The following is a 21864-nucleotide window of genomic DNA, read 5'->3' on the forward strand; positions in this document are numbered from 1 at the left end:
TTTGCAGGCAGCAGGGCAGAAGCAAGGGTGGCAATGCCATACCATGCCATCCGTCCTTCTGCGCTGCTGCTGGCAGCGGCGCTGCCTCCAGAGCTGGGCTCCCGGCCAGCAGCCGCCGCTCTCCAGCTGCCCCGCTCTGAAGGCAGCACCGCCCCCAGCAGCAGCACAGAAGTGTAAGGGTAGCACTACCACAACCTCCCTACAATAACCTTGCAACCCCGCCACAACTCCTGTTTGGGTCAGAACTCCTGCAATGACACCACCAAAAAATTTGAGATTTAAACAGCTGGAATCATGAAATTTATAATTTTTAAAATCCTGTGACCATGAAATTGATCAAAATGGACCGTGAATTTGGTAGGGCCCCAGGGATATACATGCTCAGGCTCTGGGAGCCGCAGAACTCTGCTTAACTCAAGAGTGCCCCCTGTGGCCAATTGAGGGCAGCACCGAGTGGCTCCGGAGGGATCCCTATTCAACAGAAGGAGGGAGCTTGTGCTTCATAGCCTCAAGAGACGGGGGCTGTTGGGAAGTAAAGGAAAAAAATGCAGGCAGGGAGGCCTGGGGAGTCGGACTGGACAACAGAGGAGCCCCTGGAAAAAAGAAACCCCCAAGAACTGGACAAATGAGAAGGAGCTCCCGCTTCCGTGACTCTACCTATAATAGCTGTCGGCTTCACCCTTTGCACTACCTCCTCCAGAGTTCTCAGCTGGGGGTGGTCTTGAGCAAACATTTCCTTCTCATGGTTCAGGTGACTCCTCCCCTGCAGGGAAAAAAGAACAAACCAGCCTATGGCAGGCAAGAAAAGTCTGGATCGATCATTTGCGAAATCTTGTTTGCAAGATTTCAGTGCTTCACCCTTCTATATTCTGCTATACCGCACTCGTCTCTGTAGTATCTGCACACCTGCCTCTCGTTCATTACGTGACTAACATCCGTCACTTGTGCTTTGTTCTCCCATCCTCTCATGGGGGGAGGATTGTGTGCAGTGGAGTAGTTTGTGTTGGTAAGTTTCTTTTTTGATGTGCTCATTTCTCTGTCTCTGTCTGAAAAGGTCAGGTTAAAGAAATGCACCTTGCACTTCATGTGGAAGGCGGTGAGGTTTCTGATGGTCCTTAGTTCAGATGGGAGTTCATTCCAGTGTCTTGGACCAAATCTCAAGAAAGCTCTGTCTCCTGGAGAGAGGAGATTTACAAAGATTTACAAAGTCCCATTGGACCTGAAGAGCAGAGTGGTCCCTGACCCTGCAGCTGTAGCTATCCCCAGAATGTCCAAGCTCTACTGGAAAGGGCATCAAAAACAGGAGAGCAAAGTCTACCCTGCTGTGTATAAGCAAGTGCAGCTCCACTGACTTCAACAGAATTGCAACCACTTACTCCAGGGCTGACTGTGACCCACTGGATCTGCTTGCTCTGGGTTAATGAGTCAGGCCCCATTGTACCCTGTGCCTGTTACACTGCATCTACCATGCACCACAACACAGTAGTGCAACAGAGGCAGATTTACCTTGACAATTAGTCCCTTGGAGTCCACCATCCAGACTTTTTTGATGGCGTCTTCCCTTGAAATTCCTTCCTTTTCCATGGCCATAATGATGAGCTGGGCTATGCCCATGGCAGCCTGAAACCCATAAGCAGAAAGCAAATTCCGATCATTTCCTCAAACAAACCTGCCTCACTTTGGAGAGGTTTAAAAAATGACAGGTCCCCCCACCCCCCTCCCAGAAAGCACACGGATTGTAAGCTCTGTGAGGCACGGACCCTCTTTTTGTTCTGTACAGCACCTACCACACCGGGGCCCTGGAATAGGACTGAGGCTCCTACGCACTACAGTAATACAAATTATCATCATCTAGCTGAACTGTGTCAAGAAGGAGGGAGTGATTAATGGCTTCTAAAGCAGCAGACTGGTTAAGGAGGTTAAAGGTGGAGCATTGCCCTAGGATCTGACCAGGAAAAGGTTGTCAGAGACCTTCAGACTAGCAGTGTCAGTGGAGAGAAAGCGGGTGGAAGCCAGACTGGTGCGGCTCCAGGATGAAGCCAGCAGAGAGGAACTCTAGGCAACAGTGGTAAACGGTGCATTTGAAATGTTGAGCGGGGAACGGTCCCCTCTTTCTTCCCCCTGTCTCATGATACAAAAACAAAATAACCCTGACTTGCTGTATATAGTTCTTGGCATTACGGTTTCACCGAGAGGCCCCACCTGAGATCTGGGTGGAAAGATGCTGAACATACCCGTCTGTCGTGACTATTAGATTGTAATCTCCATTTTACAGAGGGGCAACTGAAGGGTTAAGTGATTTGCCCAAAATCACACAGGCGGTTGGTGACAGGAATTGAACGCAGATCTCACAAGCCTCACTCTAGAGCCTTAACCACTAGCTACCCTCCCTCTCTTCTCCGCTCCCTGTTGTGCTAGGCACTGTACACACACAGAGGAAGGGATGGTTTCTGCCTCAAAGGGAAAGTGTGGCTCAACTCTGACAAATGATTGTACAAGTGACATGGGGGAGTTCTGTGTTTGTTGTTCCTCAGTGACGTGCTCAGTTTACAAGGAAGAAGATTTTTGTTTTTCCTAACTGCCAGCTCAGCAGACAGGCCCTGAGCTTCAAGCTGGGCTTCTTTCAGTTCATGCATCATCGGTAATAAAGGTTCTTCAGGCCAAATTAAAACCCCATTGACACCTGTGCAGCCTCATCGCATTCAGTGGGTTTGCACGCAGTTGACTGTAAGTTAAGTAAACCATTCTGTTAGTGATGCACAAGGAGGAACAGGCTCCAGCTCCCTCTCAGATGTGCTGGCTCCAAAGGGCTAACAAGCAATGAAGACCACTCCTGGTCAGAAAGGTACACTAGGAGTAGGTTGCTCCTTTGCTTCTCCTTACTGAATTCCAGCCTGGCTGAAGCCTTAGGCCCGAATCCACAAAGAGACTTCGGCGGAACACTGCATGAAAAAAATCACTGGAACAACACTGATCTGCAAAGCCAAGTGAGGCACTCAGGCTCCCTATATAATGCATGGGGAGAGACAGGTGCCTTAGAATGTGGTCCACAAAAGCCAGCATGCTAGGCGAGGAGCTGCGTAAACTAGCCAATGGGAGATGGCGACAAGAGGGGTGTGTCCTAAGTCCTGCCCTCTCATGGAGATAGGCACCTATCTCTGCTTGCAGTCCACAGCTGGGAACCCCTCTCCCGGAGTCAGGCACCTGATGTGTTTCTTGTGAGAATGAGTTAGGTGACTGCTTCACGCCACACAGCCCCGTGGGGGAGGAGAGGAGGTGGTGCCCACCTGCTGGGATATTCTGAGGTGGGCTCCCTCACTCTCTCCTGTTGAAGCTGTTCTATTTTGTATACATAATTAAACAGTGATTGAAGTAGGGGGACTGACCCAGGATCTCCCACGTGGGCTCCCTAACCACCGGACTACAGAATTGCTCTCACCCTTTCTCTGGCCCAGTGACTCTATATATCCACAGCTTCCACAGGACAGACTGAGGGAGCCACACGTCAGAGTATCTCAGAGCTTAGTGGTTAGCGCACTCCCCTGAGAGGTTTGAGGCTCCTGTTCAGATCCTTCCCCACCTCAGGGGAGGATTGAATTTTAGGTCTCTCACGCCCCAGGTGAGAGCTCTAACCACTGGGATAGAAATTTATAAGGTGGGTGGCACCCTCTCGATTTTGAATGGGACCTGATCCAATAGGTGCCTCTGAGCATGCTTACCAGATTGGGCCCATGGGGGGACAGGCATTCTTCTGCCTGTCTTCTCCTGCTTTGTGGCTGGCTCCGGGGCTTAGCTTGGAGATAGGCATCCAGGGACCTGGGGTGGGGTGGCAGTGTGCACATGCAGAGGCAGAAACTTAGGCGCCTACAAGGTTCGGTGTCAGCTGAGCGGGACTTTTGTGGATCACAGTGGAACCCAAAACTGAGACTTAGGCACCTCACTCTGGGGTTTGTGGATCTGGGCCTTATGCTTCCATGTTTACCTCCTCAAAATGAAAGGACAAATACTGTATTTAGCGCCGAACCCGGGTGAAGCCTACCTCTCCGGCTCCTTGGAAAACAAACTTATGGTCGGAGAGCTTGTTCTTTGTGATTCTTAAGGCTGCGAAGATGCCAGCTACTGCAACAGAGGCAGTACCTGAAAAGAGAACAGAGACACAGTGAGCAAGAGGAGCAAAGGCAGAAGGTGCCATTCACTAAATCCAGCTGCTAGTTGTTCGAGAACTTGCAGGAAACCATCTCTTGGGTACTTGGGTCACCATAGTAGTATCTGAGCACCTCACAACCTTTCATGTATTTATCCTCATAGCCTCTCTGTGAGGCAGGGCAGTGCTATCATCTGTTTTACAGATGGGGAACTGATGTGAAGAGAGACTGAGGGTGTGTCTACACTGCAATCCGAGATTGGACTACAGCTTGCGTGGGTATAGCCACGCTAGCTTTAATCTAGCTAGTCTAGTGTATTATAATACTCATGGTTCTAGCCTGTGCTATTGAATCTTCACTGCTGTTTTTAGCCATGTTAGCTAGATGATTTGAGCATTGGCCTGCTAAACCCAGGGTTGTGAGTTCAATCCTTGAGGGGGCCATTTAGGGATTGGGGGCAAAAATTGGGGATTGGTCCTGCTTTGAGCAGGGGGTTGGACTAGATGACCTCCTGAGGTCCCTTCCAACCCTGATAGTCTATGATTCTATGAAAGCTAACATGAGTAGGCCTACTTTGGTAGCCATTGTACCTCCAGTTGCAGTGGAGACATACCCTAACTGACTTGACCAATGTCATTCAGGAAGTCTGTAGCAGAGCTGGAAATTGAAGCTGGGTCTCCTGAGTTTTCAGGCTACTGCCCTAACCTCTGGACCTGCCTTCTCTCTTCCAGTTCCCTTTCAGCTCCCTGCTATTTCTCTTCTCTTCTCTTTCACTTCCCTCACACTCACTCCTGGCTCAGTGCCCAGCCTGTCTATTAGCCCAGAGGTGGGGAGAAAACTACCATTCCAGAGTCAGCAGGAGGAAGTTGGGTGGTGGCCGTGGGTGGTAGGGGGGAAGGGAGAGGGTCATGAAAAGCACACATCAGCTAGGCCTCGGCTACACTTGCGGCGACGAGTAGGCCGGGTATGTGAAGCTACACACAGCAGTGAAAGGCACAGGCTGCATCCACACTGCGGTGTGTAGGGCAGCAGGGAGGCAGTGGGACACTACACTGCTATTTTATGCCTTGGGCATGTAGAGAGCCGGGTAGGGCATGTGCCCTAGACATAGCCTTAGATCCACTGGTGTTATAGCCTCAGCCAGATGTTCTGCACCATTCCAGCTGCTTCACCAGGACAGTTCAAAACTTCCTCCAGCCTCCCCGCAAACAGCGTTAGACTTGGACTGAGTCATTCCCCACCCCCAGGAATCACTAGAAGCGTGTATCTATGGAGTCTGGCCAGGCAAAGGGCCACAGTGGAAATGAGCTGAGGGAGTTACAGGCTGGGGAGGAGCTTGTGGATTGCGACAGACGCAGGGTATATATTATGGAAACACAGGCCCAGCGTCAGGTGCAATGGCTTGTGCTGGTGCAAAGGCTTCAGTGGGTATGGTGGGTCTGCTCCTGTGCCCCTCCCATGCTGGGCAGCCTGGATCTGCCCCTGAGGGGCCTTCCACTAGCCTCTCCACTCTCACCATGCACAGTTAAGTAAAGAGCCTTCCCCACTCCAGGCAGTCTAAATACCCTGTTTTCCCCGTGCATCCAGCAGTTCACATTTTCCTGCCCTTCCTTCCCCACGTCCAGCCAGGCAGAGTTTTCATCAGCAGAGAGAGGTGGTGAGCCAGCCCAGTGGCTCACCCTGACGTCAGGCCAGGGGAAAATGCATCTTCTACCCCTCCACCCACTCCAAGGAGCTTAATGGCAGATGATGCTAATTAAGGGCGCATGAACGTGAGCTATACAACCACCAGATGGCGCTGTACCTATTTCAATGGTAGGAAATCTCTCAGCAAAGATCATCATGCGATTGTGTGGCTGAAGCTTTCTAGAGTTCAGTGGCTGGTGAGGAGGGTTATTGCTTCAGTTTGATCCCCCTCCTCTTTCCTCCAGCTTGCACACAAAGCAAGGCTTTGGGGATAGTGCAATTTAGTTAGGGTGACCAGACAGCAAGTGTGAAAAATTGGGACAGAGGGTTGGAGGCAATAGGAGCCTATATAAGAAAAAGACCCCAAAATTGGGACTGTCCCTATAAAATCAGGACATCTGGTCACCCTAAATTTAGTGCGTTATCGCCCACCCTCTGCATCTGGTCCACTTCAGGGAGTGGCTGCCTGTGGAGGAGAGCGAACTGCATGCTGTTGTGTTTTTGGAGGTATCTAATTCAGGGTAAAGGCACCCAGACACGCTGATAATTGCCATAGAAAAGCACATAATAACAAGCAACTGTTACTATAGAGAAACCCTCTGCAGAGGGACTAAGCAAGTTCCCAGGCTATTACAGAGAAATTCCAGTGTCTTGGCTTTACAGAGCAGGCTGGTTGCTTTCTAAGTAGGCAATAGGGTTGCCAGGCGTCCACTTTTGAACTGGAATGCCCGGTTGAAAAGGGACCCTGGCGGCTGTGGTCAGCACTGCTGACCAGGCCACTAAAAGTCTGGTCGGTGGCACAGCAGGGCTAAGGCAGGCTCCCTGCCTGCCCTGGCTCCGTGTGGCTCCCAGAAGCAGCTGGCATGTACAGCTCCTAGGCATGCGGCGGCCACGGGGGGCTCCGCATGCTGCCCCTGCCCTGAGCACCGGCTCTGCAGCTCCCATTGGCCAGGAACTGTGGCTAATTGGAGCTGTGGGGGTGGCACCGGCAGGCACGAGCAGCACGCAGATCCCCCTAGCCCCTCCATCTAGAAGGCAGAGGGACATGCTGGCTGCTTCCAGGAGTCGCCTCAGGTAAGCGCAAGCCTGGAGCCCACATGCCTCACCCCCTCCCACACCCCAACCCCTTGCCCCAGCCCTGAGCCCCTTCCTGCACCCCAAACCACTTATCCCTGGCCCCACCCCAGAGACCACATCCTCAGTCAAAGCCTGCACCCCCTCCCACACCCCGAGCCCTGCCTCAGCCCTGAGCCCCCTCCCACATTCCTACCCCCGCGGCCCCAGCCTGGAGCCCCCTCCTGCACCTCAAGCCCCTCATCCCTGGCCCCATCCCAGATCCCGCATCCCAAGCCAGAGCCCTCACCCCCTCCCACACCCCAACCCCCTGCCCCAGCCTGGAGCCACCTCCTGCACCCCAAACCACTTATCCCTGGCCCCACTCCAGAGCCCACACCTCAGCCCAGAGCCCGTACCCCCTGCCACATCCCAATCCCCTGCCCCAGCTCAGAGCCCCCTCCCACACTCCAAACCGCTCAGCCCCACCCCTCCAATCTGGAGTCCCATCCTGCACCCCAAACCCCTCATCTCTGGCCCCACTCCAGAGCCCGCATCCCCAGACAGAGCCCTCACCCCTGCCACACCCCAACCCCCTGCCCCAGCCTTGTGAAAGTGAGTGAGGGTGGGGGAGAGCTAGCGACGGAGGGAGGGCAGATGGAGTGAGTAGGGGCGGGACCTCGGAGAAGGGGCAGGGCAGGGGTGAGGGCTTGGGGCAGGGGGTGGGGCAAGGGTGTTCCGTTTTCTACAGTCAGAAAGTTGGCAACCTTAATAGGCAATGCTGTTATTTATATGAACACTGTGTATGTGAGGGGCAGACAACAGAAGGCTGTTGATGGAGAATGATGCTCTATAACACTTGACTGGGATTCAGGAGATCCAGGCTCAAGTTCCTGCTCTGCCACAGACTTCCTGTGTGACCTTAGGCAAGTCACTTAAGCCCTGTGGGTCCCAGGTCCCCACCTGTAATGGTGGGCTAGCATTTTCCTCCCTCCGGTGTTATGCAGATACATTCAGTTAGGCTGTGAGGTGCTCTAATTCCAGTAGGGATGGGTGTGATGTAAGTAACCAGAGAGAAAGACAGTTTATATTTCAAAAGAGTAAATACACAAGAAGCGATCAAAGCAATAGGGATGTGCAAATGTCTGACTGGCTATTGGATGTATTTCATCCTTTCCTCTAGCGTCTTAGGCTAGAAACCTTTATCAGTATGGTAACATCTGTTTGGAGGGTGTGTGATTTCTTTTTAATGACATTTCTATACTGGCAAAAGCCCTCATATGGACACAGTTATTCTGGCATAAGAGTGTGTTTCCTGGTCTATTTAGTTTGCCTAGGGAACCCAGTCTGAGCAATACTAGGAAAAGCAGTTTTTAGCCAGTAGAAGCTACATCTAGACTAGGAGGGTTTACCAGTAGAGCGATACCAGCAAAACTTTTTTAGCTGAGACCTGGTCTAACCTACAGGAAGGAAGACCTACTGGCACCTAATCAAGATTCTGATTTAGCATAAATATTGAGGTTGCTTCCAGTTCTACACTTCTATGATTCTACCAGTAGCAGAATCCTGTTTCCAGAGCAAATTGTCCTGTGCTATCACCATAATGTGTGCATCTAGGCATGCAGCTCTGGGCTAGTTACAATGTAATTTATCAGATGCAACAGTAATTGAAGTATATAATTCCTAGGGATAGCTGGAGTAGACGGATCATTTAATTTCTCAGGTCAGAGTCTCTGAACTCTCGCGATCCTCAGATCCGTACCAAAGAGGAACCCCCATTGTCTGCTCAGAAAACGTCTCGTGCCAGTTTGTTTCCTGATATGGAACTTCTGGATCCAATCTTTTTGAAAGGAAAAAGACACCCACATCTTTAAAGGAATTGCTGTAATTGAATGTCCTGCTCAGAGGGGACTAAAGTTCATCAACTCTGGAAACCGAGGAACCGGAGGATCCTCAGTATGTGGGAAGTGTTTCCTCTTTGCTCCTCCTGTACTAAATCATCATCTCCTGGCCATCATTGTTTGGAAAACCCAGCTGTCTCTGCCCACCGAGATGCCCATTACCTATGGCAGAGGAGAATAATTAACCCCTTCCTCAATGCAAACTTTTACACACTCCATGTAGTTTATGGGAATGCAAGGAAACTGTGCCAGCTTCAATGTTGCCTTCCAATGGTGTCACTTCGCTTGGCCTGTTAATGCTTTGGTTTTCTAGTATCCCCTTTGTTGTGCTTGTTCACTGCATTTCAACAAACCCACGACCAATCGGCTGGCTCAGCTGTCAATGTATCACAGAGTAGGACAGTTCAGAACTGCACAGAAGTAGTAGGGCTAGAATTCCTGCCCCAACCTCTGGAGCTAACAGAGAATGCTCCAGTGTCTGGCAGTGGCGCTGGGCCTATGACCCGGAGATGAACAGATCCAATTCCATGCAGGACAAAGGTATGCACAGGCCATTTCATTACAGCATTTTGACTGCACAAAACTCCAAACACCCACCACAGAGTGGTGCGGCAGAGCAATTGATCTGGGGAGAAGCAATTCTGGCAGGTGCAAGGGCAATGTAGTTCTCCATAAGGCACACAGGACTGGCAGTGATGGAAGCCTGGATATGGCCAGAAAATGCATGTGGAAGAATATTAGAGAGAGAGAGAGAGAGAGAGAGAAATGAAACTGGAGAAACTCCATGTTTCTGTTGGTTCTGGCCCATGTGAAATTGCTTTAAACCCCAGTGGTCATCTAGGGACCAATAGGGAGTAACCCTTATTGTGGGATGTGTCTGTGAACCCACATTAAAACCAGTGAAAATGCAACTGGAACATGCTGCAAAAGAGACTTTTGGTTCTTTTTAAACGTGTTATTTACAAGGATTTAAGCATTGGGAGAGAAGAGTGAATAACGGGTGCCCTGACTCAGGCTGCAATGTGATGTACTTTTGAGCGGCCCATATGCCTATGGGACAGGGCGTGCCATTACTCATCCCTCTGCACTTTGGTTGCAGATATGACTGAGTGATGGCTGGACTCTGCTCAGCTTTGCCGTTTATAATAATTCTCCTCTCTCTCCAATGTGTTTCTAATCCTCCTTCCTCTCTCCAACTGCAGCTCACTCCCATTACTCAAGTAACAAAATTACTGTACCTTGGCCTGGGATCAATAGTTATCTTTGAAATTACAATTTCTGCACTTGAAGCAATAAAGCATCTCTGTGGAGAAGGAGAGCTCACAGCTGGTTTCTGTAAGAAGTTGGCTAATCAATGCTCTAATTCCAAAAGGACCACAAAGGGAAAAACCTTACCAGAGGCTGTGGCAAGAAAAAGGCCTTCAGCAAGTTGGTCTCTCTGTTTTCCAAACAGATTGAATGTCATTATTTCAGATAACTACTTCCTGAAGTAATTACTGAATGAGGGCCAGGTTGGCTAGTCTGGTTTTGAGGTGGGGGTGGGGGAAGGTGCGGAGACAGAAGGGTGAATGTTCATAAATCATGTTGTTCTTCAGTCTTGAATGGAAAGCTCAACAGAGTATCACTAAATAGCTGACCAGCCCTCAGGAGCCCCTCCTGGGAGTCCAGAGAAAGTATCAGGAAAAGAAAATGGTGTCTTATGCTTAAAAACAAAGCTGATACAGGCAGCCAAAGCCAGTCTAGTAAGAAGAAGCCCAGAGGCCATTTCTGAATATTGTTCTCATTGAGGGCTAAAATACTCAAGGCCTGATTCTCCTCTCGCATTGGTATAAATCGGGAATAACAGCACACGGTGTCAATGGAGTTGCGTTAGTGGAAAAGCAGGCATAGAGGGTCACACCCCTCACAATTATATACAGAAAATTACATCTTCGGGGCATTGGACAGGCATTAAATAATTAAGCCCAGAAACACCCATGTGGGGAAGGCAAATATTAACCCAGGGTTTGCAAATTGGGAAAGCACTTATGGAAAGGTTACACAATGAGTCAGAGGCAGAGATGGGATCAGAGTTCAAGGGAGAGTTAGGTCTAGTGCTGATGTTACAATCGTTCCAGCATGACAGACACTAGCGGTTAATTAAGTGACACCCAAAGAATTGGCATGAACAGCGATCCTTTCGTCTTTAACCACAGTCTAGTTCCAATACTTTTGGGCAGAATAGTTTCTTTTTGCTTTGAGTCCTGGAGCTGCTCTTTTCTCCATGGTCTTCTGAACCAGTTACTCTGCTGCGACAGATTAAAGGAGGAGAGGAAGAACGTTCACATTGTAATGGGCTGGCTATGGGGCTGATCCTGCCCAGGAGAATGGCGTGTGGGAGTGGAGGGGCTTTGGGCATCTCAGCAGATGCACAAGGAGACATTGTGGGAGAAGAGAGGTCACCTCTTTGCATGCCTCTGGGCTATGTTTATATCCCTCCCATATGGGCCCCACGTTTAAGTACACGAGGATAAGCAAGAGAAAGGTGCATAAAGCAGCCACAATTTGGGGACAATTGCCACCCTGTTGCCTGAATAACTGGAAATACACACCCTAGCTGGCCCAGCAGTAAGCAGCACAGGGAGCAGGGCTGCCACTCTGTCTACCATAGCAAGTCCAGGGCCTCTAGAAGTACCCAGCGGATGCTCTGCTGCACACCATTGCAGATCCAGTGGGGCAGAACTCAGAGCCTCCTGCTCCAAAAGCACAGATCCTACCACTTGAGCTCAGGGGGGATCTCCAATAGCTATTAGCTGCATAGGGCCTATGACAAACAATTGAGCAGTTCCAGTTCCATCCAACAGGAGCAGTCACTCACACACGCACACAACACTTCATCACATTACCTTGACCTTCGGTACAGTGATACTCCCTAGCAGCCTTTGTATCTCCCTTAACCACCATGTCCAATGCACCTGGTGGAAGGAGCTGACACTCAAAATTCTAATCACTAACCCGGGCTCTCCTCCTCCTCCTAGTTCACTCCACCAAAGCCTCTCAAGAATCTGACCCTTAGCAAATATCAGGAACAAGGGAATAGCAAATGCCATTTTTAACTGCTTCGTGAAAGGGCAGCCAAAAATATGCGATTTTATGGATGTGGAGCAAACAAGCCCCAGCTGTTCAGCTTTTCCAAACCTTCCTTCATATTAATCGTCTGCAGCCTTTGCCATTCAGATGGTTACTGGAGAATGGACAGTAGCCATCCCAGATGCAATCCAAATACATAATTGAAAGTAAAACACAGCAAAATTAAAGTGAGGTGAAGATCTCCGAATATTTTCAGTTTGACCTCCTAATCTCAAAGTCTCTCAGTGTAACCAGAGTGCTGTTACTCTTCCCAAAATGGATCTAGATAAAAGGTTAAAAAATAAACCATGAAATGGTATGGAGCCAGTCAGGCCCAGTGATCTAGCAGCACAGTAACATGCTGATGCTCAGAGGATGCTAGTTCAGACCCTTCACTCTCTAGTGTGACAGGCTTGGGACCACTGGAGATGCAGAGCATTTAGCACGGTGGGGGAAGAGCTGCCCAGCTCATCAGTGACACTGAAGAGATTAAACCTCATTCCCTTCAAAGGAAGGGAGAAGCAACTGCTATCCATTGCCTCAGCAACCTTGCCAGGGGACAAAACTGCAATAGGAGCGTCAGTGTTGAGACAGGGTGTCAAACACCTTTTTAACATGTCAAGAGCGCAGCAGGCCAGAAGGGGCAGGATAATGGAGAATCCCGGCAGGACTGAGAAAAAATCTCCCCCTTTGCCTTCCCACGAAGGATGGGAAGGTCCCTACAGGGACATTACCCTGTTCAGAAGCTGTCCAACAGCACATAGCTTGCTCTGTTTATAGCATTATATCTTCCAGTGCTCTCTTCCTATTCTGCTTCTCTTCCCTCTTAGTTTCCTGTCATAATGACCAGTGCATAGTCCATGTCAGCTGAAACAACAAAATAAGATACCGTACAGTTCAATCTGCTGAAATTACAGAGCACATTGCCAGACACTCGTCCGATTCTGCTTGGCCAGTGGACCTGTGCCTTCAGCCTGGGCCACAGTGTGGAGCTCTGGAGTCCAACCCACCCAAACAGTTGAGGGACTCAGATTGGGACGGCTGCAATAAACACACTTCTCATCTCAGCTAAGACCTGGAAGCAGCATTCTCCTATAGTCCAAGGACTCTGAGCCGGCATAAAGAAGTTCTGAGGAACGAAATGATCCCTGTGCACAGAGTACATTCCAGTTTCATTCTGCAACTGCTTTATATAAATGGCCAGGATTTTCAGAAGTGGCTAGTGATTTGGGGTTTTCATCCTCAGACACCTTGAAGAGGTCTCATTTGCAGAGGGTAGGTTTGCTGCTCTTTCTGAAAATCAGGCTGGACATAAGGACACCCAGAAATAGAAGCACCCAAAATCAATGGTCACTTTTGAAAAATCTTAGTAAATATTATTATTCCATTGAAAAACTAATGTAAAGAGAACATCCACATTACTCAAAAGTAAGGAAATGCCAAAGTAGGGACAGCCACGCCACCTTATCTCTGCCCCTATGTCTATATGCATGATACAATCCCTTCATTACATGATCAAATGCTATAAACGACTTGTCAAGAGCACATAATATTTTTTTCTGCAACCATAGATACATTTTGCACAGCAAGCACTTCTACTAGGTACTTCTCTGGGCATGGCAGATGATCAGAGCCCATGAAAGTCACCTGTATTCTTTGTGTGCTGCAAATAAGTGGAGCTTCTTGGCCCTGATCCATGTAACAGGTACCTTCACTGAAGCAAGGGGCCCTGGGAGGACCTGTTCCTTTAATCCATTGTTGTGTAAAATTTTCCAAGACATGGAAAACTGTGTGCTGGTTGCACAAAAATTTCAGCGGTGTAAGCCAGGCCACCCACATTGAAGTCCACAGAAAGACTTCTATTGGTTTTGATGGCACTGGATCATCACACACTTCAGTGCACAGTGAACGAGGCACGTGGCCATGTAGCTTTAGCCTTAGCATGAGGAAGGGCTCTGATGGGCTTCTGCTTAATTCAACAGGTGCTTTCCTCTATATAGTGATGAGGCAGAAACGTATGGAGCCCTGTCTCAATAGTGCACAACATTTATCCCACTGCAGGAGTTCTGAATTGTCTCCTCTCTCTTCCCCATTGTCTGTGGGTCAGGGATGTACACAAACCACAGAAGGGTAGGATATTCCCGTTGCCTCTCCATCCTGCTGCTTAGCACATCCCTGACTTTTCAACGGGGTGAGGGAACAGTCAAAAAATAATCCCTTGTAGCTGAAATCCCAGCTGCTGCCCCATGAATGAACCGAGACCAGGCTGGGAAAGCAGTGATGTCATCACCCCCAGGGAGAAATGAGGAGCAGTCCCTGAATGGGGAACTCCCACACAGCAGGGCATTGTGAGCCAGCCCCTGACTCAGGCCTGGGCTAATGGGTTTCATAATAAAAACAAAAAGAAAAGGAGTACTTGTGGCACCTTAGAGACTAACCAATTTATTTGAGCATAAGCTTTCGTGAGCTACAGCTCACTTCATCGGATGCATACATGCATCGGATGTGTATAAAAAGATCTTCTACACTTTCCACAGAATGCATCCGATGAAGTGAGCTGTAGCTCACGAAAGCTTATGCTCAAATAAATTGGTTAGTCTCTAAGATGCCACAAGTACTCCTTTTCTTTTTGCGAATACAGACTAACACGGCTGTTACTCTGAAACTTATAATAAAAACAATCACCTCTTCCCAGTCTGTGATACATACATGGCAAACTTCCCACTCCGCGTTAGCAGGCCGGCCAGGGCAGGAGAAGGGTTTTTATCCTCGGAGTCACTCTCACTGTGTTGCGTTAGGATGCTCTCTGAAGGAAGTCAGTATTGTTAACCAAACAACGGTGGGAATTCATCTTTCAGGAGATAGTGTCTTTTCTCTCAGCCACCCAGGGGCAAAGAAAGGGAGGCCGAAGGGATTCTGAGAGGTGGGATTTATACATTCTTCACACACCTTCAGTATGGGCGTTCGTTAGACCTGCTCAGCCTCTCAGATTCCTGTTTGGCTGGATCTCCACTACAGAGACTAAACCGGGACAACCCCGCGGTGTAGATGCGGCCTACTCCAATGGAATGGGGTTTTCCACGGCTGTACTGCCTCCCCAAACGATGGTAGTTATAGTGACAGCAGCACTCTTCTGTCAACATAGCTTTGTCTACACTGGGGGTAGCATAGATATGTGGTTTTTTCACACCCCTGCCCGACACAGTTATACCAACCTAACTCTTATGTGTTTACCAGGCCTTAGATTCATATCCACTTACTGATGGTGAATTTCCCCTGTGACTTTGGCCAAGAAGCTTGAACTGGTGCAACTCTAGCCTGGTTGCACCATTTTAGCTAACAGCGTGTTTTTAAATCTGATTTTGTTAAACCCGTGCAAACCCCTGTATGGACACTGTTAAGTTAAATACATATAAGTAGAATTCAGGTTGAAGTAAATCTATTCCTTCATGACTTGAGCTAAACTGAAGCAAGAGTGTCTACACACAGGGCTGAGCACTGGTTTAACTAAATCATTTAAAACCCGATTTAAGTTAAATTGGCACAACTTTGAAATGTAGACAAGGCCTGAGATACAAAGGGATCAGAAGAAAGGCAGGAAAAGCAGAAAACAGGAGGGTATGAATTAAAGTCAGACTCCCCCTACTTTATCCCACACCTGCGCTACACCTCTGTGGTATACAGGTTATCCTGGCTTAGACTCAGTGGCCAAATTCAGAGGGGATGGGTAAGGGGATGAGAATTACAAGACAGTATGAGTCCAAGTGAGCATAACTGAATGTAGAGAGGCCTAGAAGAAGCTTCCTGCGACGCATTCACACACACTTCTGGACTTGTCCTCCCCCCCTTTTGCTGTCTGACATACAATTAAAAGCCAACCTCATAAACCCACAAGACAATGATTGGCTTCCCTGACTCAGCTCATGGCTACCCAAATGATTAATGAGCAGTGGTTTCCTCATCTGCTACAATGTAACCAGCCCCAGCTGTGCGCTTTGTTGTAGGGGAGATCAGGAAGTTTGGAAAGCGGGAAGTGTCTATTGCTTTAGCATGTGGGGATTTTTGCCTATGAGCCAATTTCCTAAGGCCCAGATCTTCAAAGATGCACATGTGCAACTGCACATGCCTAACTGAGGAGACCAGCCAATACCTGCGTGCTGGCAGAACCCCGCGGGGCCACCCCCAAATCCTGCTGTCCTTCGCAGTGGAACCACACCAGCAGTGCTGCCAGGGGGTGCCCTGGCGAGTTAGATCCAGAGTTTGCTCCCAGGCACTCAACTGTGGGGTCGCCTCAGAGAGGGTGTTAATCCTCTCCCTAGATGGACTCTCCCCACCATCTGCCCTGTCCCCCAGTCTCAGAGCTACCATGTCCTTTTCATCTCCTTCCTCTCTTCCCTCGCACTGACAGTCACCAAATCCTGCCCCTTTTCCCTTTGCAAATCTCAAAAAAATCTGCTTTACCCTCTCTAGCCCCCTCACCAAAATCCCTTGTCTGGGCCACAATTTTCTCCTTTGCACTTTGTCTAGATACTTATCACCACAGCATCTGAGCCCCTCTCCTCTGGCTTACTAATCTCTCCCCCATCCCCCAGACATCCATCTCACCCCTCTTCAGTCCATTCCCCCTGTGCTCCAACCAAGCCCATTAATCTCTTTACTAGCTCCACATTTCCCCCCGCAAAAAAAAAAAAAAAAAAAAAAAAAAATCAAACTTAAGCTTTGTCCTGGCTCTCAAGGCCTTGCTTAATTTGGCTCCTACTTCCTGGTCTGTTCTTACCTCCTTCCTCTGTCCTCTTAACTCCACCCAAGCTGCATGGACCTACCATCCCCTTTTGTGTCCTTCTCCTACTCTTTGTCACTTGGACTTCTTCCCCTTTACTCCACGTCTCTCTTTCCCAGTCTGACATGTCTCCACCAAATCCCTCCTCAGAACATGCTTCTTCCAGGATGACTGCTCATTCTACCTCTCTCTCCCATACACCTTCATCCCCCAAAGTCCCTCGGGGGCCTGATTGCTCTTGGACCTTCATCGCTGTGAAGGACCTGTCAGACAGCATTGCAGGATGTTGCTGGAAGGGGTGTGTACACAGATACCTCTGGCAAGCACCTTGTGTAGGGACAGGCCTTGTGCGAAACTGGTACTGGCACAACATTTCCTTTCAATCTTTTTCAGAGACAGCATTTGAAGACTAAAAGCCCTACATAACTGCTAAGTATAATTTTTATTGTCTCAACCAGATTGCAGAAAATTAAGTCAACTCTCTGAACTAACTAAAGCACACGGAGAGCATACATGGTACATTTTATCGCAGTGACAACTGCTGCAGAAATTTGCAGAGCAGCTAGGTTACTGGAAATGGCAGGCACACTTTTTAAAATACATTTCTGTGCTTTTGTTTACATTGTTATTGCTTGGATATAAGCTCTATCAGGCTCAGTGGAAATTTGAGCTCAGTATATTTAATGGCCTTGTGAACTCAATTGCATTTCCCTGTGAATCGGTCAGGATTTCACTGGCACTTACCCTGAATGTCATCGTTGAATGTACAATATCTGTTGCGGTATTTGTTGAGAAGACGGAAAGCGTTGGCATTGGCAAAATCTTCAAACTGGATCAAGCAATTCATGCCATACCTGTAGTTTAAAGGACAATTAGAAGTGAATAAAAACCTCCACAACACAGGAAGAGAAGTGTATATCTGCCAAAATTTTTTTATTAAGACAACATGGCTGTATGTACAGAAAATATATACAGAAAAAAGACTAGTAGAGATAACCATCCAAGGAAGTGGTACATTGAGAGTGCCTATGTTAGACATCAAAATCATCCACTCTAATCAGCGGGTTTGTCTCCACTTATGGGGAGATTGACATGCGGCGATTGATCCACCAGGGGTCAATTTAGCGGGTCTAGATCGACTGCTGATCGCTCTCCCGTCGACTCCAGTACTCCATCAGAAAGAGAAGCATAAGGTAAATCACTGCAATAGCATAAGGTAAGTAGACACTGCAATAAGTCAACCTAAGGTACGTCGATTCCAGCTATGTTATTCATGTAGCTGGAGTTGCATAACTTAGGTCGACTTAGCCCCATAGTGTCGACCTGCCCAGAGACTTTGCTGCTACGCTAGGGAAATGTGCTTTAATTTGCACTGCAACAGGCCCTCCCATCTGAGTATCTCAATATGTTCCAGAAATGACAATGAGTTAAGCGTCACAACGTCACACCTGCAGATAGAGAAATTTTCAAGTGGAGGAAACTGAGGCACAGAAAAATTAGGTGACTTCCCAAGGTCACATAGGGAGCCAGTACAGAGATAGAAATTGGACCCCGACTTGCTGACTCTGTCCGTGCCAGTGTTTTAAGCATGAGATTATCCTTCCCATTTGTACTGATTATACAGAAGGAATTATGGCTAAGGCAGAGGAAGCAGGACACATTAATTCTGTTACTTGGTCTGTCACTGATTTGTCACATAATCTAGGGCAAATCACTTAACCGCTCCATACCTCAGTTTCCCCATGGGGACAACAATACTTCTCTAACAAGGGTATTCTGAGTCTCAGTGCATTCATGTTTGTGAATCTGTGCAAGATCCCCAGAGGGAAGGCACTACAGAAGGACTAAGTAGTAGTATTACAAAGTCCCATCCATAAGGGACATTGAATATGTATTTGGGATAATATTAAATATTGAACTGACCAATTTTCAAAGGAGAGTTTGCATACAAATCTTAGGAAGGTAAGGAAATCAACTTTTGCGCTTGATTCAGTTTATTTCTTTAGAAAGACAGTACCCTGCCTACAAAATAAATATCAGTTAAAAGGACATCATCAAGAGTCCACTTGAAATCTAGGTGCTTGAAATAAATGAGTTCAAAGCTCTTTGCATCATTGCATGTACCAGTCTCTGATCCCCCTACATTGTGTGATTTGACAACTACATTCTCCTACATTCAGAAATGTTCCTCTCTCCCGTGTTGCACTGAGGAAGATTGAAACACAAACAACAGGTTATATAAAAAACACAAAGTAAACAAATTAGAGGAAAATAGTTCTTTTCCCCTAATCTCTTTCTGTTACAGTCATGCTAGCTGTTACTTGTAGATAATTTTTTTCCAGACAGCAGTATGATTTCAGATTTATGTGCTCTTTAAACTTTCAACAGTCATCTGACTCCTGTCTTCATTGCTAAACTAGTAAAATAAGAGAAAAGGAGTACTTGTGGCACCTTAGAGACTAACCAGTTTATTTGAGCATGAGCTTTCGTGAGCTACAGCTCACTTCATCGGATGCATAGCATATCGTGGAAATGCATTCGATGAAGTGAGCTGTAGCTCACGAAAGCTCATGCTCAAATAAACTGGTTAGTCTCTAAGGTGCCACAAGTACTCCTTTTCTTTTTACGAATACAGACTAACACGGCTGTTACTCTGAAACCTAAAATAAGAGAGAAAGTGATAACTATCACCAGCCAACGGCAGGAGCATGAGGAATGAGCAATGCAGCGATTAGCAACCTCAGTGCTATAGTTATGTCAAAGGAGGCTAAATGGCTGTTGCGCTATTACAAAAATGACCCTCTCTGGGACCTTAAGCAATGCAAAGGCAGCACTGCCATTCATACCTCCCAGCCAGTCTCTCCCTTTTGCCATTGACATTTGACATGAAAAAGTGGGACACCAATGCTTTAAACTAGAAAGTGATACCAGGCAAATCATGCTTTGTTTAAAAGCCAAGATTACAGTCATCAAAAGCTCCATTCACAACTCTCCGAGTGGCGAGGCTCAGGCACTCTCAGAGTGTCCCAGATTTTTTTTTTTTTTTTTTTGCTACTTTCAATTTCTACCATGTCTGTCGGCAAGGAGACAATGACAAGCCCATTTATTGTCCCTATTTAGTACTCCGTCATGAGAAATTTAATCAGGCTGGTCAGACATGTTTTATAAACCATCTGGCCTCTCTAAGAGCCAGCCCTGCCAACTTTCTCTCTCCCCACTTCTCCTGCCCCTCAAGAGATATAGGGTAACATTTGTCAAAAAGTGTGTAAGTGACTTAGGCACCTGCACCCCATTTCTAAAGTGACTTAGGCACTTAGAAGCCTAAGGCACATTAACTTTCAGTGAGACTGAGGCTCCTAAGCACCTACATTTCTTTTGAAAAATTCATTTGCAGTCAGTCCCCTTTTCCACTGATCTTTTTCTTCCTCTTTTTAGTTCAATACACACAACTGATCTACAAAAAGCATTGTCCTGTTCTCCATGTCGGTGTTTTTTTCACACCCCTGAATGACATAAATTATACTACAAAAGTGGTAGTGCATGGCAAGCCCCTAGTGCATGGCAAGTTGGGGTGTAAATCGACAGTGCTCCTAGCTTGCTGGGCACTAACTGGTTGTGTGGACTCTGCTACTGGGCAGTAAAAGTTCTGTTATGTGCTTTGGGGTACTGCTTGTGGTATATTGAAAACTGTAAAAATCACAAGTTGCCACTCTATACCCTGGTCCTGCTTGCAGGCTAGAGGGCTCTGTAGGGAAGAATCAGTTTGTAGGCAGTAAGCTAGGTGAGTTGTGCCACTCTATTTTTAGGGAGCAGCCTGCTTTGTTTCTCTCTGTTTTGGGGCTCTTGTGTTTTCTGCATTCTAAGCAACAAAGAGGAGTTATGTTGCAATCTTCCAGCAAGAGCATTTTATGTTTTTATCTAATGTTTCTGGGTGTTGCTGAAACATAACACTGCTAGTACATCAAAGCACACTAGAGACCTTTTAGTGCACAGTAGCAGGGTCCACACAACCAGTTAGTGTGCAGCAAGCTACTGCGCTGTAGATTCACACCTTGATTTGCCATACACTAAGGCTCTGTGTAAACAAGCCCTAAGTCACTAGTTGGCAGAGCAACAAAGCAAGTCCACATTTCAGATACCTGGTCCTGTGTAATGGTTGTAGTTGGAGATCATATATCAGGACTGGGTTCTATTCCTATCATTTACACTGACTCACTGTGTGACCTTGGGCAAGTCACCCAGACCAACATTTTCTTACATGATTGGCTACATCTAGGCACCTATTTACTTAGGTATAGACTTTTCCCTGGTGCTTGGCACTGTACAATCCGAGCGCCTCACAGAGAACAGCAGATTTCTCCTCACAACACTGCTGCAAAGGAGGGAAGCATTATTATCCCCCTTTTACAGATGAGCAATTGAGCACAGAGCAATTAAGTGAGTTGCTTCAGGTCACACAGGGAGCCTGCCCACGGCCTTAGCCACAAGACCATCCTTCCTTTCACAAAAATCTGTATTATTAGTTGTAGTGGCCATAATGGGCTAGGAGCTTTCCAGACAGAAGGGAAGGTCCCAGTCCGTGCCTTATGCAGCTCACAATCTAATGAGAGACAGACATTTTCAGAGGTGCTGGACACCCACCGTCCCAGGAATTACAGCTGGGGTGGGGGTGCTAAGCACTTTTGAAAATCACGCCGAGGGTGCCTCAGATCAGTCCTCCCAAAACAGAAGCAACCAAACCTAGGGGCTGCTTTTGAAAGAATTGTCCTTACTGTCTAGAGCAGGGGTGGGGAACCTACAGCCTGTGGGCCGGATCCAGCCCCTTGCTCATTTTAATCTGTTTTGCGGGCCACACATGTTCAACTCACCCACTGGGGAGAGGGAGGGGGACTCAGGGCTTCCCCCACCATGGCAGGGCGAGCCAGTCCTCATGGAGGGGTGCCGAGTTTCGGCTCCCCCCCGTGGGGCTGGAGCCGCGAGCGCTGGCTCGCCCCACTGCGGGGGGAAGCCCCGAGCCTCTGCGCCCCCCCCCCCGGCAGGTGAGTTGAACGTATGTGGCCCACCACTGATGTTTTCAGTGGTCAATGGCCCCTGACACAATATTTCCTGAACATCCTCCTCCCTCTCCCACTCCCTTTATCACACCTCTTTATCACACCATCCAAAGGGCTGTGGACTCCATCCCTGGGAA

At 48.0% G+C, this 21864-nt stretch overlaps 1 protein-coding gene across 2 annotated transcripts in view; it reads right to left on the bottom strand.

Annotated features, from left to right (window-relative positions):
- The window catches only part of ME3 (malic enzyme 3), a 182645-nt gene that overhangs the window by 10127 nt on the left and 150654 nt on the right, over nt 1-21864 (bottom strand). For both annotated transcript variants that reach the window (XM_037889417.2, XM_037889425.2), the window contains exons 7-10: nt 17418-17527; nt 4040-4137; nt 1507-1620; nt 658-763 (exon numbers count right to left, since the gene is read on the bottom strand). In XM_037889417.2, coding sequence (XP_037745345.1) covers nt 658-763; nt 1507-1620; nt 4040-4137; nt 17418-17527 — 428 coding nt within the window. The remainder of the gene's footprint in view (nt 1-657; nt 764-1506; nt 1621-4039; nt 4138-17417; nt 17528-21864) is intronic.

This window comes from Chelonia mydas, chromosome 1, assembly GCF_015237465.2.
Source record: "Chelonia mydas isolate rCheMyd1 chromosome 1, rCheMyd1.pri.v2, whole genome shotgun sequence".
NCBI classification, from domain to species: domain Eukaryota; kingdom Metazoa; phylum Chordata; order Testudines; family Cheloniidae; genus Chelonia; species Chelonia mydas.